This window comes from Pecten maximus, chromosome 3 (assembly GCF_902652985.1).
Source record: "Pecten maximus chromosome 3, xPecMax1.1, whole genome shotgun sequence".
NCBI lineage: Eukaryota > Metazoa > Mollusca > Bivalvia > Pectinida > Pectinidae > Pecten > Pecten maximus.
The window spans coordinates 1544680-1561024 of record NC_047017.1 but is presented as its reverse complement, the minus strand read 5'-3'; the positions used below and the strand labels follow the sequence as shown (position 1 = coordinate 1561024).

The 16345-nt window shown below is 37.0% G+C and overlaps 1 protein-coding gene across 15 annotated transcripts in view; it reads left to right on the top strand.

Annotated features, from left to right (window-relative positions):
- Positions 1-16345, top strand: part of LOC117322910 (spectrin beta chain-like) — a 74518-nt gene that overhangs the window by 18667 nt on the left and 39506 nt on the right. For all 15 annotated transcript variants that reach the window (XM_033877867.1, XM_033877865.1, XM_033877875.1 and 12 more), the window contains 4 exons: positions 741-892; positions 1116-1289; positions 1573-1745; positions 14165-14280. In XM_033877867.1, the coding sequence (XP_033733758.1) occupies positions 741-892; positions 1116-1289; positions 1573-1745; positions 14165-14280 (615 nt within the window). The remainder of the gene's footprint in view (positions 1-740; positions 893-1115; positions 1290-1572; positions 1746-14164; positions 14281-16345) is intronic.

Genomic DNA, 16345 nt, shown 5'->3' with positions numbered 1-16345 from the left:
GTAATGGGTCATATTAGTTGATTAAACAAGTAGTTGCTTAAATTTGTTGTCACATGGTGTAATAGAAGTAAAAATGAATCAGAAAGTTCAAGTTATTTGACCTATTTTTGTGAATATTGATTTTTAATGCGTCAATGCTTTGATATGTGTATTGCCAAAACATTTCAGGAGTTGCATGAAAAAACTACAGGATTTGATAAGTCTAATGTTCCATGGTATACAAATTTTTGTTATATTAGAAGGAAAACTGGAAATAAATAGAAAAAAATATCAACACAGTCTGAAAATACTCTCTAGAGCGATTCCTCTGTGGTACCACCTACACCTTGACTGAAGTAGTATTAGCCTGAAACACTAAACCTTATAGTTTCTGGTATTTAGGTCACCTTTAAACATCATTACAATACTGTTGACAGGAGTATCATGTTAGCCAGTCTTCTCTGGTTACCTAAGAGCTTGATACGCCTTTTAATTGTTTATAAAGATAAATATCTTATTTCAATAGCATGCTTTCATTTCTGCATTACCAATCCAAGTCTTTGGCAGTCTGGTTCTGAATAACATGTGATCAACAGAAAATAAGTCCTGTGAGATTTATGAAGTATGACCCTCTTTTATTTTGCTCAGCAGGTGCTGTGGTCATCAAAAAGGAAAATCGTTAGAATTGTTTCCTACTTATAAAGTATAGTATGCTGACTTTATGTTCTAGATTTAATGAGATTTCAATTTTTTATTTGCAGACGAAAGAGAATCTGTGCAGAAAAAGACTTTCCAAAAATGGGTGAATTCTCATCTTATTCGCTTCGGGTGTCGAATCTCCGACCTATATATAGACTTAAGAGATGGAAAGATGCTAATGAAACTGTTAGAAATCTTATCTGGAGAACGTCTCGTAAGTATAGAATACCATGAGATTTTTTATTTTAATATGTATTGCTTGTCATACTAAATGTACAGTCACATTTGCTCTCTTGAAAGATAAAAAATTATGAATGTGCAAAGAAAATTCTTTTAATTTTTGCAATGTCTTGGTGTAACGTAACAGAGCCTTGTAGTGTTGATGTTCTTGATGCAAAGGAACACCATATAAATTGATATGACATTGGTTTTCACAGCCTCGACCAACAAAAGGAAAGATGAGGATTCATTGTTTAGAGAATGTGGATAAAGCTCTCCAGTTTTTACATGAACAAAAAGTCCACCTTGAAAACATGGGTGCCCATGATATTGTAGACGGAAGCTCTAGACTCACTCTAGGTTTAATTTGGACGATTATCCTAAGATTCCAGGTACGTTTTGATAATCCTTTCTAATGTAGTTACATTTACTATTTTCAAATCTATACAGACGTTTTGTCAGGCTTTGAGTATTTGGGCCTGTCCTTTTGGCTGCTAAGTTAAATTGTGACAATAATTTCACTTCATATTATTAAAGTCTAAACATTTGTGGAAATTCGTAAAACAACATCTTGATATTTTTACTGTCTCTTTTGTATAAAGTGACCATTCTCATGTAGCTTTGAGTATTAATGCTGTAAGATTGAGTACAATAATGTTGTCATCTATTCTAAAGATCCAAGATATTACGGTAGAAGAATCAGACAACAGTGAAACTAAGTCGGCTAAGGATGCGTTGCTGCTATGGTGCCAGATGAAGACTGCAGGATACCCGAACGTGAATGTGCGAAACTTCACAACAAGTTGGAGGGACGGCTTGGCTTTCAATGCCATCATCCACAAACACAGGTGAGTGTTGCTTGGCATCCCCAGTACCATAACAAGCTTGGTGGCAATGCATATATTAAGCAAAATATTTTGTGGTAGAGTGTCTTTCTACTAGATGTGGCTACCTCCTTAGACAACATACAGGAGGCATGATGCATGACATCCAGAGAAATTAGGGTGAAAATTCTTGCCAAAGGACACAAGGAAGAAAACACAGACTGTTTCTAAACTTGTTGAGAAACGAGGACTGCCATGTGAAGGGAATCACATCCTTCAGACCCTGAAGATCATGTGGCCGGCGCATGTGACCGAGCTATTGCGGCCCCTGTTTTGAAACGTGAATGACATTCTATTTACTGTGGTCTGATCTATAGACCGGACACTTGGTTTAACGTGTCTGATGCAGGAAAAGGATACAGGGGCCCATTGTTGATGCCGTGGTAGACATGTTTTCAAAATGATGAGGGCCTAATTTGAAAAAAATACAAACATTACCTTGGTCATAGTCCAAACCGTTACAATAATATTGTAACACTGGAGATATTTCTGAGTACAACTTACCTTGCAACCAAGACATCCATGCATTTTCCAGGTCCTGAGTGTTTCAAGACCAGAAACGGGTCCGAACATCGTTACCATACTACTATCACGACAGTGACTAAGGAATATACAATACATGCCCTAGTGTATTCCTCTATATACCCATAAAGTCACTTGTACGGTGTTTATGCTAGGTATCAGTACCTCTACATCCTATCTGTGGCAAATTTTATATTAGAAGATTTAACCTTGCTGGATTCAATTTGTGTGTATGTGTGGATGCGGGATGTGTATATAAAATCCATTGCCATGTGTTTGTTGGATGAGGACACATTGATTTCTAGCTCCAGCATTGAGCTGCATGTCTAGAAATCTAGTTATGTTCAGCTGGTTGTTGTAGGATTAGAGCTGCATGTCTAGAAATCCAGTTATGTTCAGTTGGTTGTTGTAGGATTAGGGACTTAAACTGCTTGTTGTCATATTGCATCAATGCCAGATGTTTCTGACTGAATATGCTGACCGATGTACTTATTGAATGCTGATTCATTTATGTAATATACCTACCAATACTCTTGTATTGTCAGTATGTTCCAATTGTCTGAAAATATTTTTATTATGAATTTTTTTTTATCTTCACTAACGAATATGGAGAAAAGCAATGTAAATTGTATTTCATGAAAATATAGCTGAGATGTCAGACAAGATTAAATGTACAACACAATTTTGATTTCCAAACAATGATTTTGATTCTGTGACTTAATATGTTCAATAATGTTGCCGACCTTGATTTAAAAGGAAGGTTTTTAAGCTCACCATCTGATGCTATTCAGATCATCGTCCGTGGTCTTTGGTCCATCCATAAACAAACCTTAATATCACTATTTCTTGAGAGGTACTTCTCCCGCTTCACAAGTCCCTGGTTGTGCCAATTCAATTTCAGAAATCTAGATGGCCAAATTATTTCTATCTTCATGTGTAGGTTCCCGTTAGTCTGTAGTTGTGCTCATTCAATTTTAAGGTGGATCTGGAAATCAAAAAGGTGGAAAGGTGGCCATCTTGGATTATGACAGTTTAAATTTATTATGAACTATGTCAGAAAGTTCCTGGATCTTTCGTTGACTACAATTTTCCTCAGGTTACCAAATGATTTAGAAGAAGAGGGGAAAGAAGAGAAAAGATCAGTCTTTCATATAACTGATAAAGATCATTCAATGGTGGGGCCATATCTCTTGTTTGGTTTGCATTTACATAATTGCTAGCAGGGCCATGTACAAGACTGCTATATATTGATTTGACGGCTGTGGTAGTTAAAACCATCAGGTAGGCTGCCTACAGATGTTCGCTGTGTTGCTGTGTCAGTAAAATCTTGCTTGTAATTGATCATGGTATAATATTAGTTGGTCTTGCTTTTACTGGGTAAATCCTGGTTGTTATGACCTGAAAACATTGCTGGATAGTAACATCCTGGTATAGATTAAATGTTGTTGTGTCATAAAGGATATCCTGTACTTGGTAGGACTGGGAAGGTTAACACCTCTTCTGCTACAACTTGCATACTAAACGGCCATTGATAACATTTTAGACAGTTCAGTTACAAAATGAATGTTATTTCTGAACAATCATACAACTATTTTGTAATAAATAAAAAAATGTAATTATCTGTTGTGTACTAAAACTTGTCACCTTCAGGCTTAAAATAGAATAATTCAGACTCTATATTGAGATTACAAATAATACCGTGCGATATGAATAGGAGATTTTCTGATGCCAGGTGGCATTTCTGTAACGCTTACACAAAATCAATATACGTTCTCATAATAGTCTTTATAATAGGTTACATAACCCTTCAACTCATGAGTCATGTTGATGTTCTGATGGTGATGTCAACTGATTTGGCAGACAGGGATTTGTGGGTGAGAAAATACAGAGTTATGATGATAAGTGTATGATGTTATGATTGATGAATGAAGCGTGAAGTTGATGTAAGAAAATTCATATCAAACTTTGTTTTCTCAAATCAACCACATTGAGAGATCCCATGAGATTTCATAGACATTACAATAATACATGGGAAAGAAACAACAACCAGCCGATGATATGACCAACAACATGTAATAGACAAACGACTGTATTGTTGTAGAACTGTCTGAAAGTCGTCATTAGACCAGCCCGCAGCCTTCACAATCTGCTACAGTGGTATCTGTCTCTTGGCTGATTCACTAGTTGCTGCCTTGTACGGTGTGCCACAAATTCTGACACATTGAACTAATCACAATCATTCCGACTGGTCCTTGTTCACATGCATGTAAAGGTTCAGATTTATCCAAATATTCTAACATTGTATACACATAAAGAAGGTTTTTCATGAAATTTATACACATGGATAGGAGCTTGGTTTTGAAGTTTTCAGAACTTTGACAGTATATAAGATCATAACATCTGCAGTCTCCAGTGGAAAGTGTTCATAACAAGCTCACCAATCTATGGTCAGATTTAGTAAAGTTAACATATAAAGTGGATAGTGTTTGTTAAAAAAAATCCTGATACATTACTAACATTCCAAGCTTTTGTGTACTTGAGGAAACTAGGCCTACAGGCAAACACACCTAAAAACCTACGGACTAATGGATAATTACCTACTGGATCATTTGATGACATTTCTACAGAAATAATTGCTGACCTAGCTATATTGATGGCCGAAACCTTGCTGATGTAACCCAGTCAAATTCTAACACTTCCTTATTTGTACAGAGGGGGAATAGGCATTGATTTTCCTCTCATAGCAAAATTGCAACCATCTTTCGAGATAACACCTATAGTGTTTTTGTGTGTTATCTTGTCACAACGTAGAGATAAGGCAGACGTCTCCCGAAAGTCCACACTTCTGCAGCACAGACTTGATACCTGGAATAACCTGAAAACAATTTCATTGGATAGTGCAGACTCCTGTGGGGAATGGCAGGATGTATTTCATCCTAAGGTGGAAAAAGAATAAAGTTCATTGCGCTAAGCATCTACTGCAACTGCCTGTGGATCAGGAATTTAATGACGGACCCGCACTTGGCACCTGCGCATGAACACAGAACCCTGTGATGTCACCAGTGGAGTTGATAAGATTGGAAGACTCTTGGAAAGTCTGTAGGAGGCACTGCCCCTTGGGCAGGCACTGATACCATCGTTACGCCCATTATACACAAGGTAAACGAAGACAACATGTGCTTAGTATTTGATACCATGAAAGCGATGCCAAAAAAGTCGCTAAATGCCTAAATGCTCAACTATCAGATCAGTGACAACAAGTACTTTCATTTTAGCTCTTGCCTTGAATGCTAATAATCACTTTAGCTCTCACCTTCAATGATAATCTCGTGAAAAATGATGATGAAATCTGAGAATGAAACACTTAGCTGAATCAAGTGGTGCGAATGTACTGAATCATATATGCATGCACATGTCATCTCAAGGGATCCCTCATCGTGGTTGATGTGGGAAAATAAAGAGTTTTACGACACGTATCTGAGTCATGACTCAGGTTTAGCAGGTTTTGTTGTTTGCTACACCTGAGTGACCACGAGCAAAACATCACTGTCTAGAATTCTGCTAATGTGGTTGAAAATATGGAAATTGCAATGATGTTACAAACACAATTTTAATTAAACTTTTATCATAGGTCATTAAACAAATCTTTCAGGTAAGGATAAGAAGCTGATTTGTGTACAGTATGTTACAACTTTTTGCTGAAATGGTTTTTAAATCAGTGGTAAGTTGTTTAAATCACTGATGAGGAACAGCGTACAAGGATCTACAAAATGGTTAAATCTGACTAAGTGTGGAAAGAGATGGGGGGGGGGGGAGGTAATTTCAGTAAAAAATGATTGTTCAACAACTGAATTTAAAAAAAATAACTGACATTCAGTCAGCCTGATTGTTCAACAACTGAATTTAAAAAAAATAACTAATGTTCAACAACTGAATTTAAAAAAAATAACTGACATTCAGTCAGCCCGAGTTCTAACCACATTTAACCAGTCCATGTCCCCACTGACCTACTTAAGAGCACTGATGAAAGTTCATCAAGGATAAATAATTTGTTGACATTTAATATGTATGTAATTTCTTGTGTGTACTATATGGTAGCTAGGAAACTATAGGTATATCCAGCCATGAACTAGTACCAAACCCACTCCTATAACTAGCTACTAGTCCAATACTTGGCTCACTACATGGATATTGGAATACATTTTCCCCTCGTAATGGAAGTTGTCATGAGGAAGAAAATAGGAATTATAGAATTCTGGGTAGAAATTAAATCTGTTGATCACCGATATTTTCCCAGTGGAGAAGCATGTTGGGGATGTCGATTTTCCTACAGGAGATGTTTGGATGCTGAAGGGTCCTGTATTGTTTTTTTGTGATGATGAGCAGATGGTTCTGTCTGCTGCTGATCCAGGCAGGACACTGTGCTTGGATAACTTCCCATGGGAAACTCCATGAAATGTATGTCAGTCAGCCTGTAGTAACGGAATCAATAAACATTAGATAATGGTGTATGTTGGGAGATCCTCTCAACAGAATTCTGTCCTTAAACTACAACCATTCCAGAACACTCCTGTCATCTGGTGATCAACCCATGGATGTTAACATGTTAAATGGCTGGATAGTAAATCTTTATTTTTCCTCTCATCAGGCTTCAAAGGAAAAGGATTTAATCAATTTACAAATTTAAAACCAATATTCTATTTTCGAACACTGATTTTGTTTTATAAGGAAATTAAATTTAAAACCAATATTCTGTATCTGAACACTGAATTTGTTTTATAAGGAAATCCGATGTATAAGGATTTTGATAATTTTAAGACTATTTGAGGAACTTGTACACAAAAGATGATTGAGTCACATCTGTCTGTCATTCATGGGGTTGCATTACTTAGAAAACATTATCTACATGACCAGTACAATAAAACATTATCTACATGACCAGTACAGTAAAACATTATCTACATGACCAGTACAGAAAACATTATCTACATGACCAGTACATACCAGAGTGATAACTAAAGATGGGATGGTGCTTTAAAATTTTGTGCCAAGTGGAGAAGGGCGTAGTACGGAATATCTGATTCAAGGGGTTTAATAATGTATGTAGAGTACTTGTTCACAAAAATTTAAAAAAATTATCTTAGAGGACAATAGCTGTATTCCTTGCTTCATTTCTTGACAAGGACTCAATTAAAGTGTTCATAAGATACATTTCATTTATTTTTGATGCACACTATTTGTTACATAACATTGTTACAGTAATCTAGGCATAGGCCCTTAAACCTTGTGGCCAGATGATGTCATACGTTACTAATAGATAGCTATTGAGCTATTGATTATCTTTTAAAGAGTTATGTCCCTTGGATCCTGCACAAGGCTAATTAATCATTATATTTACTAGATAAGATGTTTTAGGTAGAGAAGTTTTACATGTGTGGTATGGGCTGTTCAGAACCATTGGAATGTTATCCTCAGAACTGTTGATATTTGCTTCAAATGTGGTAGAACATCGTGGCTGTATGGCTCAGCGCCCAGCCTTTGCGCCAGGCTATTTATAGAGACTGTAGCATACAGAGAATTTAATAGAAGGGAGTGTCTTTTAATAACTAAAACTTGATGGTTTGGTGAGGCTAATTTAGGATAAAAGATGAGGTATACAGGAAGAAGAGGCTTGAAATTAGGTGTGAAATAGGTTGATAGGGCACATTTTAAAGGGCATGTAAACTAGAATCTTGATATTGTTTGGTAAAATATTTTCAGTATGAAACACATATGCCTGGCATAATTTTGTTTGAAGGAGAAAGAGAATATAAATGAAGCATCGTGGTACAGAATATTATATGTACAAGGATGAAGTACAGTTTATGAAAGTGCTAGTTTTCTGTGACAAATTTGAGGATAGTGTAGGGGATGATGGAAATGAAGAAAAGTAAAGCGAAATTGAGGGCTGCAGAGATACTGAATGAGTACGGGTTGTACATATACCTTAGAGTCAGGAAATGTTTTTTTATCAGTTGAATGTTTGCCAGATTTCTTCTGTTGAGAATGTTCGTTTGAATAGGATTGTGTAGCATGCTTACAAACATACTTAGGTTTTGTTCAATTTATACTTGAAGGAAATTTACATACTGGGCATTATATGGCAAGTTATAAAGACATAAAAACTACTTGTGATCAAAATAGATGTTATCAGCTTACAACAAGGCCTTAAGTAGTGAAACATGCTGGAGCTTGGTGATTCAGTTTCCCATAATTAAATCATTGGCAGAAAACGTGTGTAAAATGTGTTGCCTGAAGATTGAATATCTAAGGTAATTTAGACAACATTGTGTTTATGTGTGTTTGTAAACAACTGGCTATGTTAATGGTATCAAAATGGTCGTACATGAGGGATAGGATTTCAGATGGCTGGTAAAAATGTTGTATTTACTGCCATGAAAATGTGTCTGGAATCTCTAGTTATCATGAAAATTGTATTATCTGTAGGGATGATGTGTAGTCTGGTTCTCAGCTGGTCGATGTGGTGGTGTAGGGCTGGGTGGGGTTCCTACAACATTACATTGTCATTTGTCATAGAACAGCAGCTCTACCAGTGAGCTCCTCATGAAGATCTTTAACGCTGTCCAATGCACCATTAGTTTTCCCCCATACTACTTCTAATGAACACTCCCTCTCCCCAACATACACACAAACAAATATGACCATTACAGAAACCTGTGACTGTTTTCTGCATCGCATCATCTGTAGGTTTGCCTTATTTTTTTGGAGGAAAAAAAATCAAGGTAATATCTTTTTCATGGATTTGAATATGAAGGCTGTGTTAAAAAAACTTGAATTTTGAAAGACAATGTTCTTGCTCTAAGAGTAATCTTGGGATCGGATTCTGGGGTTAAATATTTCTGGGTCATAGAAATGTATCAAGCCCCTGTGGTTATATGTTGTATATATATACTATCAACGTTTTTTGGAACAAACTTCAATCAGTATTGAAGTGAACCCAACCCTCAAGACCCCAGACTTTAGGGGCCATGTATACTCTTCTTCATCTAGTATGCATGGCAAAGGGCCAGTGTTAAAACGGCCATTATCATTGCCACCTGGTATGTGGCTCCTAACCCCAGCATGTCTGCACAGGAATGTTGTAGGTAGTACTTAGTTATTCTTGGTTTCCATGGTAACGCCTATACTTTGCTGGAAGTGGATTACAGTGCTCTACAGTTGGTGATGTGTATGATGGGGCTTGTGTAGTCCTGTTATCTCGTCCCCGTTAGTCCTCCAGTACATGAATGGGAGGAATTCTCTCCTATAAGCAATATTGTATGTGTGATACTACACCAGCAACAGCACTCGATTAAATGTTTATTTAGTGTATCAGATTATTATATGTAGAACAACTTGATTCTGAGATAAAGAAAAAAATTCTGGTTTGTTGGTTGATGCAGCCCCACAGCTGACACAGTGTTTATCTCTATAATCTAGAACTCGGTGTTACTACCATGGATGGTGGGTAGCCGAGGGTACATGTATTGCTTTAGCAATATACTCTGTATGCTTGTTAGTTCAATGTTAACAATGTATATTACTTTGTATTGTTGTAAAGCATCAGGTCACATGATACTCCTTGATGGACTAGGTAGTGTCTTGTTTACCATATTATATACTCATTTACATCAATGAATGACCAAAATAATTCCTTGTACAAACATAAACAATAGATTTTACCAGTCATCATAGTTCATTGCTTATAAAATGTAATATGGACAGCAGGTATAACAAATAAAATCGTCCATTGAGAAATGCTTCAATGTAGAAAAAGAAGGAATTACATGTATTAGGAAAAACGTCTTCCTTAAATAAAGAAGTATCAGAAAAATGGTTGTGATCTCTATCGAAAACTACAGTTGTAGAGGTGGATGTAGCGTATACTTCACCACAAAATTGGTGTTTACATGATGCTTCTGGTTGATTAGACCCACTGTGAATGGAATGTGTCCCAGTGGGGTTTTATCATTAGGTTTGAAGCAGAGGTTTGGTGTAGGGTTTCTTCTGTACAATCTGGCCATGTCTGTTCTGTCTCTGGTATTGCCACAAACTATTGATATAGATTGTGCTGAGGTTGGGCCTTGTTCAGTTAGAAAAAAAGAAATGATAGTGAGACTTTTTAAAAGTGATTTTGAGGATCTAGTTCAGCCTGACATAGCTCGATTATGTTAGGATATAACCAGCTTGATTATCACAAGGTTCCCTGCTATGTCCCATAGTTACAATCTAAATGTTTAGACAGATGCCATCCTGTAGCCATACTTCACAGAGGAATGTTTACCAGCTGACAAATTACTGGGGAGACTGTACAGCATTCTTTTATTTGATAATAACTTGTGGTATGATAACAAATTTTCATGTAAATAATTTTGGTAATAAGTATGTACATGATATATCAAACATCCTGAGCACATGACTAGTTTTAAAATAATAACAGTGGATGTATACAAATGGATTCTATGACATTTACCACATCAACAGTAGGCATATTAAAAACCATGTTTAGTTTGAATAAGTGTCAATTTGAAAATGTCCGCCAGTTTATCAAACAGTTTTTAGCTAACCTGGCCTGTCTATCAACTTTTTGTAAAAGATATTTTCTAGTCAAATTTGGTTTGAAGCATTCAATCACTTTTGTATGAATGATGTGTCAAGCCCTGGAAAGGCCAGGGGCATGGGCTGAATAAGGGAAACTTGGTAAATTCTTTAAAATCCCTCTGCTTCTATAGGAATTAAAGGATTGAGTCAATATTTAGTATTTAGTCTGAAATATCATTGGAGGAAACATCTCTCCCCCCCCCCCCCCCCCCCCAGTTGCATGAGCAGTAGGGGCCTAATAGGGGAAATAATATATCAAATTCTTTCAAATTCTCCTTCTGTAGAATATAGTTTCCCCATGATAATTTCAATATCCAGGAGAGCGATACAAGCCCTCTGGATCTCTTGTTTCCCTTTAATGAACACTTACACAAATGTAGAGCGAGCAGCTAGAACATAGACCCTGTAATCTCCCTGTACATCTGGGTGTGTACCAGGTAAAAATAGACAGCAGTGTTGTTGTCTGCAAGCTGTTCTATCCAGCTGTCGGACAAACTGAGTAGTTTTACTTGCATGCACAAGTTTGTGTGTATTTCTAGCGCTTCAAGTAGAACATCTCCGATCCTCCATACAGCATGAAGGTAGTAGTTTTTAGTTCACCTTGTTTGAATATGCCCTGGCATTGTGTCCTTTATCTGTCCGACGTTTGTCAACTTTTCCTATAAATCGCTACTAGTCATGAACGACTGAGCAGACTTAAATCAAATTTGGTCTGAAGCATTGTTGGGGGAAGGGGCTCCAATTTTGTATAAATGGCTGGTCTAGCCACCTGGTGAAGGGAGGGGCAGTGCCTGACAGAGGAAACATGGCTAATTCTTCTGTAGAAATGAAAGGTCCATAAATAGTTGGTCTGGAGCATACTTGGGTTAAGGGGAACTCATTTTGTATAAACAGTGGGTCAAAAAGGTTCCCCTGGTCTGATGTATCATGCATCCTTTGGTGAATGGGAACCATATTTTTATAAACTGGGGGCCTAGCCTCCAGGTGCCTGAGGAATGAAAGGATTTGATCGATATTTGATCTGAAGCATCATCAATTTTGCAAATATTACCTGACCAGAAGTCAAGGACAAAGGTTATGGTCAGGGTCAAATCTTTACACTGGTTAACATTTTGGTATTTGTTATGACATTATGAAGCAAAAGTTGGTTGAAATTACAGAAAGAATCAACTGACCAAAGGTCAAGCTTAGCAGGTCAAAGGTCAAGTTAAAATTTATTATCTTTTCACTGAAGAACAATTTTGTGATTACATTATAAAACAATGTTGGTTGGAATTTAATAGTGGTTCAACTAAGGTGGATATCGCTGGGTCAGAGGTCAAGGTTAACTTTGAAAAAAGCTTTCACCGAGCTTTCACTGGTGAACATGTTGTGATGACATTATGAAGCAAAAATGGTCAGGAATTAAAGACAGTTGTCACGGTCAGTGATTCAAAGGTCACTGTTTGGATTAAACAAGATGTCAACTGACCAAGGATCAAGGTCACTGGGTCAGGTTCAAGGCAATCTGGGTCCAAAGGTAAAGGACTAATTTGATCTCTGACAATGACCCCGGAAAATATAAACAAATTGAACCTTGCAAATGAGTATTATAATGGTATATCAAGGAGGAAGGAGAAAATGTTTGTATGCTGGGTTGTTCGCTCCTTGAACACTCAAGGTCATTTTGAGGCGGGTCTCCTTGTAGTAGTTGGTGTCTACCTCACTGAACAACAGACGAGAGGCCTGTCACATACCATTCACAGCAATTAGGGTAAAGCATCTTGCCCAAGGACACAACCATGACAGACGTTTCTCAGCTTCCCGAGAAACATCAAACAGAAAAATCCTTCCAGGGCATAGGGAGGCTGTTAAGTTAAAGCCTGCCAGGGTGTAGGGAGATGGTTAAATCCTTCCAGGGCATAAACTGACTAGGTGTTCGAAGTCATATCTACCTAATCCTGTGTACTTAGCCAAGTGTTTACTCATGGCATCTAGTCAGGTAATAACTGTCTGGCTATGTCAGGCTTACCACCATGTAAACCTGTCCTTACACTGTCCCTCAAGGCTCTTGGTGGATAAAACAATCTCAAGTGTGCCTATTATCCTCGGTTATGGTGCGTTAACTGAATTAGCTTTACTTCATTGTTTGAGCTGAGTGTATCTGTATTTGGTTTATAACTTGTTGTTTTGGCCTATAACTTGTATGGTCATTTCCCTATGTCCAGAGAAGCATGATAGTTGTAGAATAAACCATCAGGTGATATTTGTATTTGTTCATATTTTTATGTTTTCTTCATCAATATGTATGGTAATGAGAGTGTAGTAGTCTGTGGTTGATATGAATGAAGACTAGAGTGAAGAAGTGGGACTAGTAAAGTATTGATCTGTTCTGTCTAAAGATAACCTACCCGGCTCTCTGACAGGTATCCTTTGTTGTCTGACACCTGTTGACAATACACAGGTATGATATGTAACTGTGGTTAATGATACAGGTGTGTGATGACGAGGCTGGCTCGGTCCCCTGTCATCTGACCCATCGTTAGACACAAAACACAAGCTGAGGTAAAGCCCAGCTATACCTGACCTATATTGAGATACCTGTCTGGTTATCACAACTAATGTATTCTGTACAGGAACCTCATTATGTCTGCCTTTACACCAATCAATATCCAGGCTTTAAACCAAGCAGCCATAGTTACATGTACCAGTCAATGCTGAATGTAAACATTTAGGTCAAAGTGTTTCTTCATTCTTTGCACAAATTCTGATGTTTTGCATTGTTGCATTGCCATTTTATAATACTTTCTAGTTTTAGTTAATTCTGAATGCTGGCACAAGCTGCCTCCATATTCAGATCCTAGTCAATATAATACTGAATTTCCTGTGAATGATAATGATAGCAGAGATGCAGTGATTTATATATATTTAACATTGAATTAGTATTTTATCATATCTTATTCATGTTGCAAGAAAGCTGTCAATGCAGTTCATATGATAGGATTAAAATTAGGATGTTTAGGCTAAAAATAGAATGCTGTAAAATTATCCTGTATTGCATAAAGTGCAAACGAATGTGTGTTAAGATTGAGGACAATGTTAAAGTGACAATTAACTTTACTGATGCACGTAAAGTGTGTATATTATTTATTTCCCCCAGCAGATAAATATGGAATGTCTAGATAGCTGACTATATATAATGCTGAGAAACAAATATCTTATGTTGATGTTTTCTGTTTCAGACCTGACCTTATCAAGTATGAAAAGTTGCAAAAATCCAATGCACTCCACAACTTGGACAATGCATTTGAAGTTGCTGAAGAAAAGCTGGGCCTTGCCAGACTTTTGGACCCTGAAGGTGGGCTTCCTTTCTGTTCTTTACTAACATTTCTTCATTTATTTCCTGCCCCTTCCCCCCCCCCCCCCCCCCCCCCAAAAAGTGTTATTTCCTTAGAGAAATCTAATTGTTTACTTTCTGAGTTGGCTAATCATTGCTGTGACAATTCTAAATTTTAGGTCTATAAACATCCTAATAGCTCAAATTCTTGCTGCCATTGGTCAACATTCAGTAGATCAGATAACTTTTTCTGTTCTGTCTTAATCTTTCATGCATCGTTAGTTAACATTTTCACACCAATGTAGGGATTTAAATAAAGTCTTGTAGAAATGTTCTATTGGAAATTTGAAATGATGGATACACCGTTACAGAATTGCCTCATGAACCCCCTGGACAGATTTAGTTCATATCAACACCATAACATAACGCCATCAAGGTACACATACTAAGATTTTGGTAGTCATCGGTCAAGGTTAAAGGTCAAAGGTCACTCTTGACCACTTTCGAAATAAAAAGATCGGGTCACAGTAACAGAAAACATTGATTGGTATATCAGAGCTCGGGTGACTTTTAAAGGCCTATTGGGCCTTTTGTTGCTGTCTGGTAGAGAAACTACACTATGTATATACGTAGGAGTTATTACATTATTAATGACCACCGTAGATACACGGTGAAGATCAGTGGCGACTTCTTACCTTGCTTCCCTGCTAGTGTCACTTGTGTATAGCTATGTGGCACTTACATATTCATGAAACATTCATTTTAGGCTATCATCTGGAAGTCGTTACTCACAAATGACAATTTTATTTTATGGAAATCTTATGACTCATCATGCTTTAAAAGTGTAGTTAAATTTAGGATTTATGCAGGTAATGATAGGCTATCCGGTTGAGTAGAACAAAAATCTTTGTTCTGTTCTTGGACCATAATATCTCTGTCAAGTTGGAGTTTCAGGGTTTTTGGGTCAAGGTCACTGTTACTATTTCTAGCTTGGGTTGGTAGGAGACATGTATTGCTTTTGCAGTATGCAGTACGTTTGTTTGCTTTGATGAGAAAGTTATCTTATTCCTTGAGAAGATAATCAGAATTGTAAGAAAATTAAAAAAAAAACACAAAAATTCTAAGAAAACTAAAAAGTCCACTGCTATTACTGTCCACCCCTATCCCATCTGTGGTGAAAAGCTGTTGGTGTTTCTCACTATGCATGTTTGTCCCTGGTTCTATATCCTGGTCTTCCGTCCTCTAACCAATTGATAGCCAAGCCAGACAAGACAATTACACTGAATCACATGCATGTGTTGCGGGTGACCTTTTGCCAATGGATGTGAGAACAACATGGCCGATTACAGTAGTGACATATTACTTCATCCCACCAGCTTAACAGTCACACGACCCTACAATTGAGGTCGTGCAATAACAGGCTGCAGACTGTCACATTATAATAATGCACATTTGGATGAGCATGGACGCACATAAATGGATACGGAATCTTTCAATCAGTAAAAGTTGAAAGCATAATGGGTAGTGTAGCCTTCGTGTCGTCATTGATTTTCTGTGAAGATTCAATGATTCTGTCTTATTTGAAAGTGGAATGTGAAGATCAATACTGCGTTGTGTACCCTTCCCACTGTTTCCCTCTCCTTCAATGTCTCGCTATGGTAAATCCTCGCAAACGAAAAAAAACAACACACAAACAAAAACAAACAAAATATCATTGTAAGAATATATAGTATGGTAGATACCCTCAAATATGAAGAGAAGTGTCAATTGTTTCAGTATGTACACAGCCTCTCATTTTAATAAGAGTTCCGTTAGCAATACACGGATCATTAAAATGATATGAATAAATTATAATCTATTGAAGGTTATGTAGCATCTGTAACAATGTTTAATTGATTGGTATAAAAAGTCAGATGATAAGAAGTCTTGTTTGTGTTGTCAAATTGTCCATTATCGGTTATGATTTATCTTGTGAAGTTTCTACTGTACTCTCTATTGATGTACTGTATCTTTGTTGTCAGTAAGCGTTCTTTATGTAACTATGTTGGTATGTGATGATATTGCTAATGATGGTTATTCTCTCCTT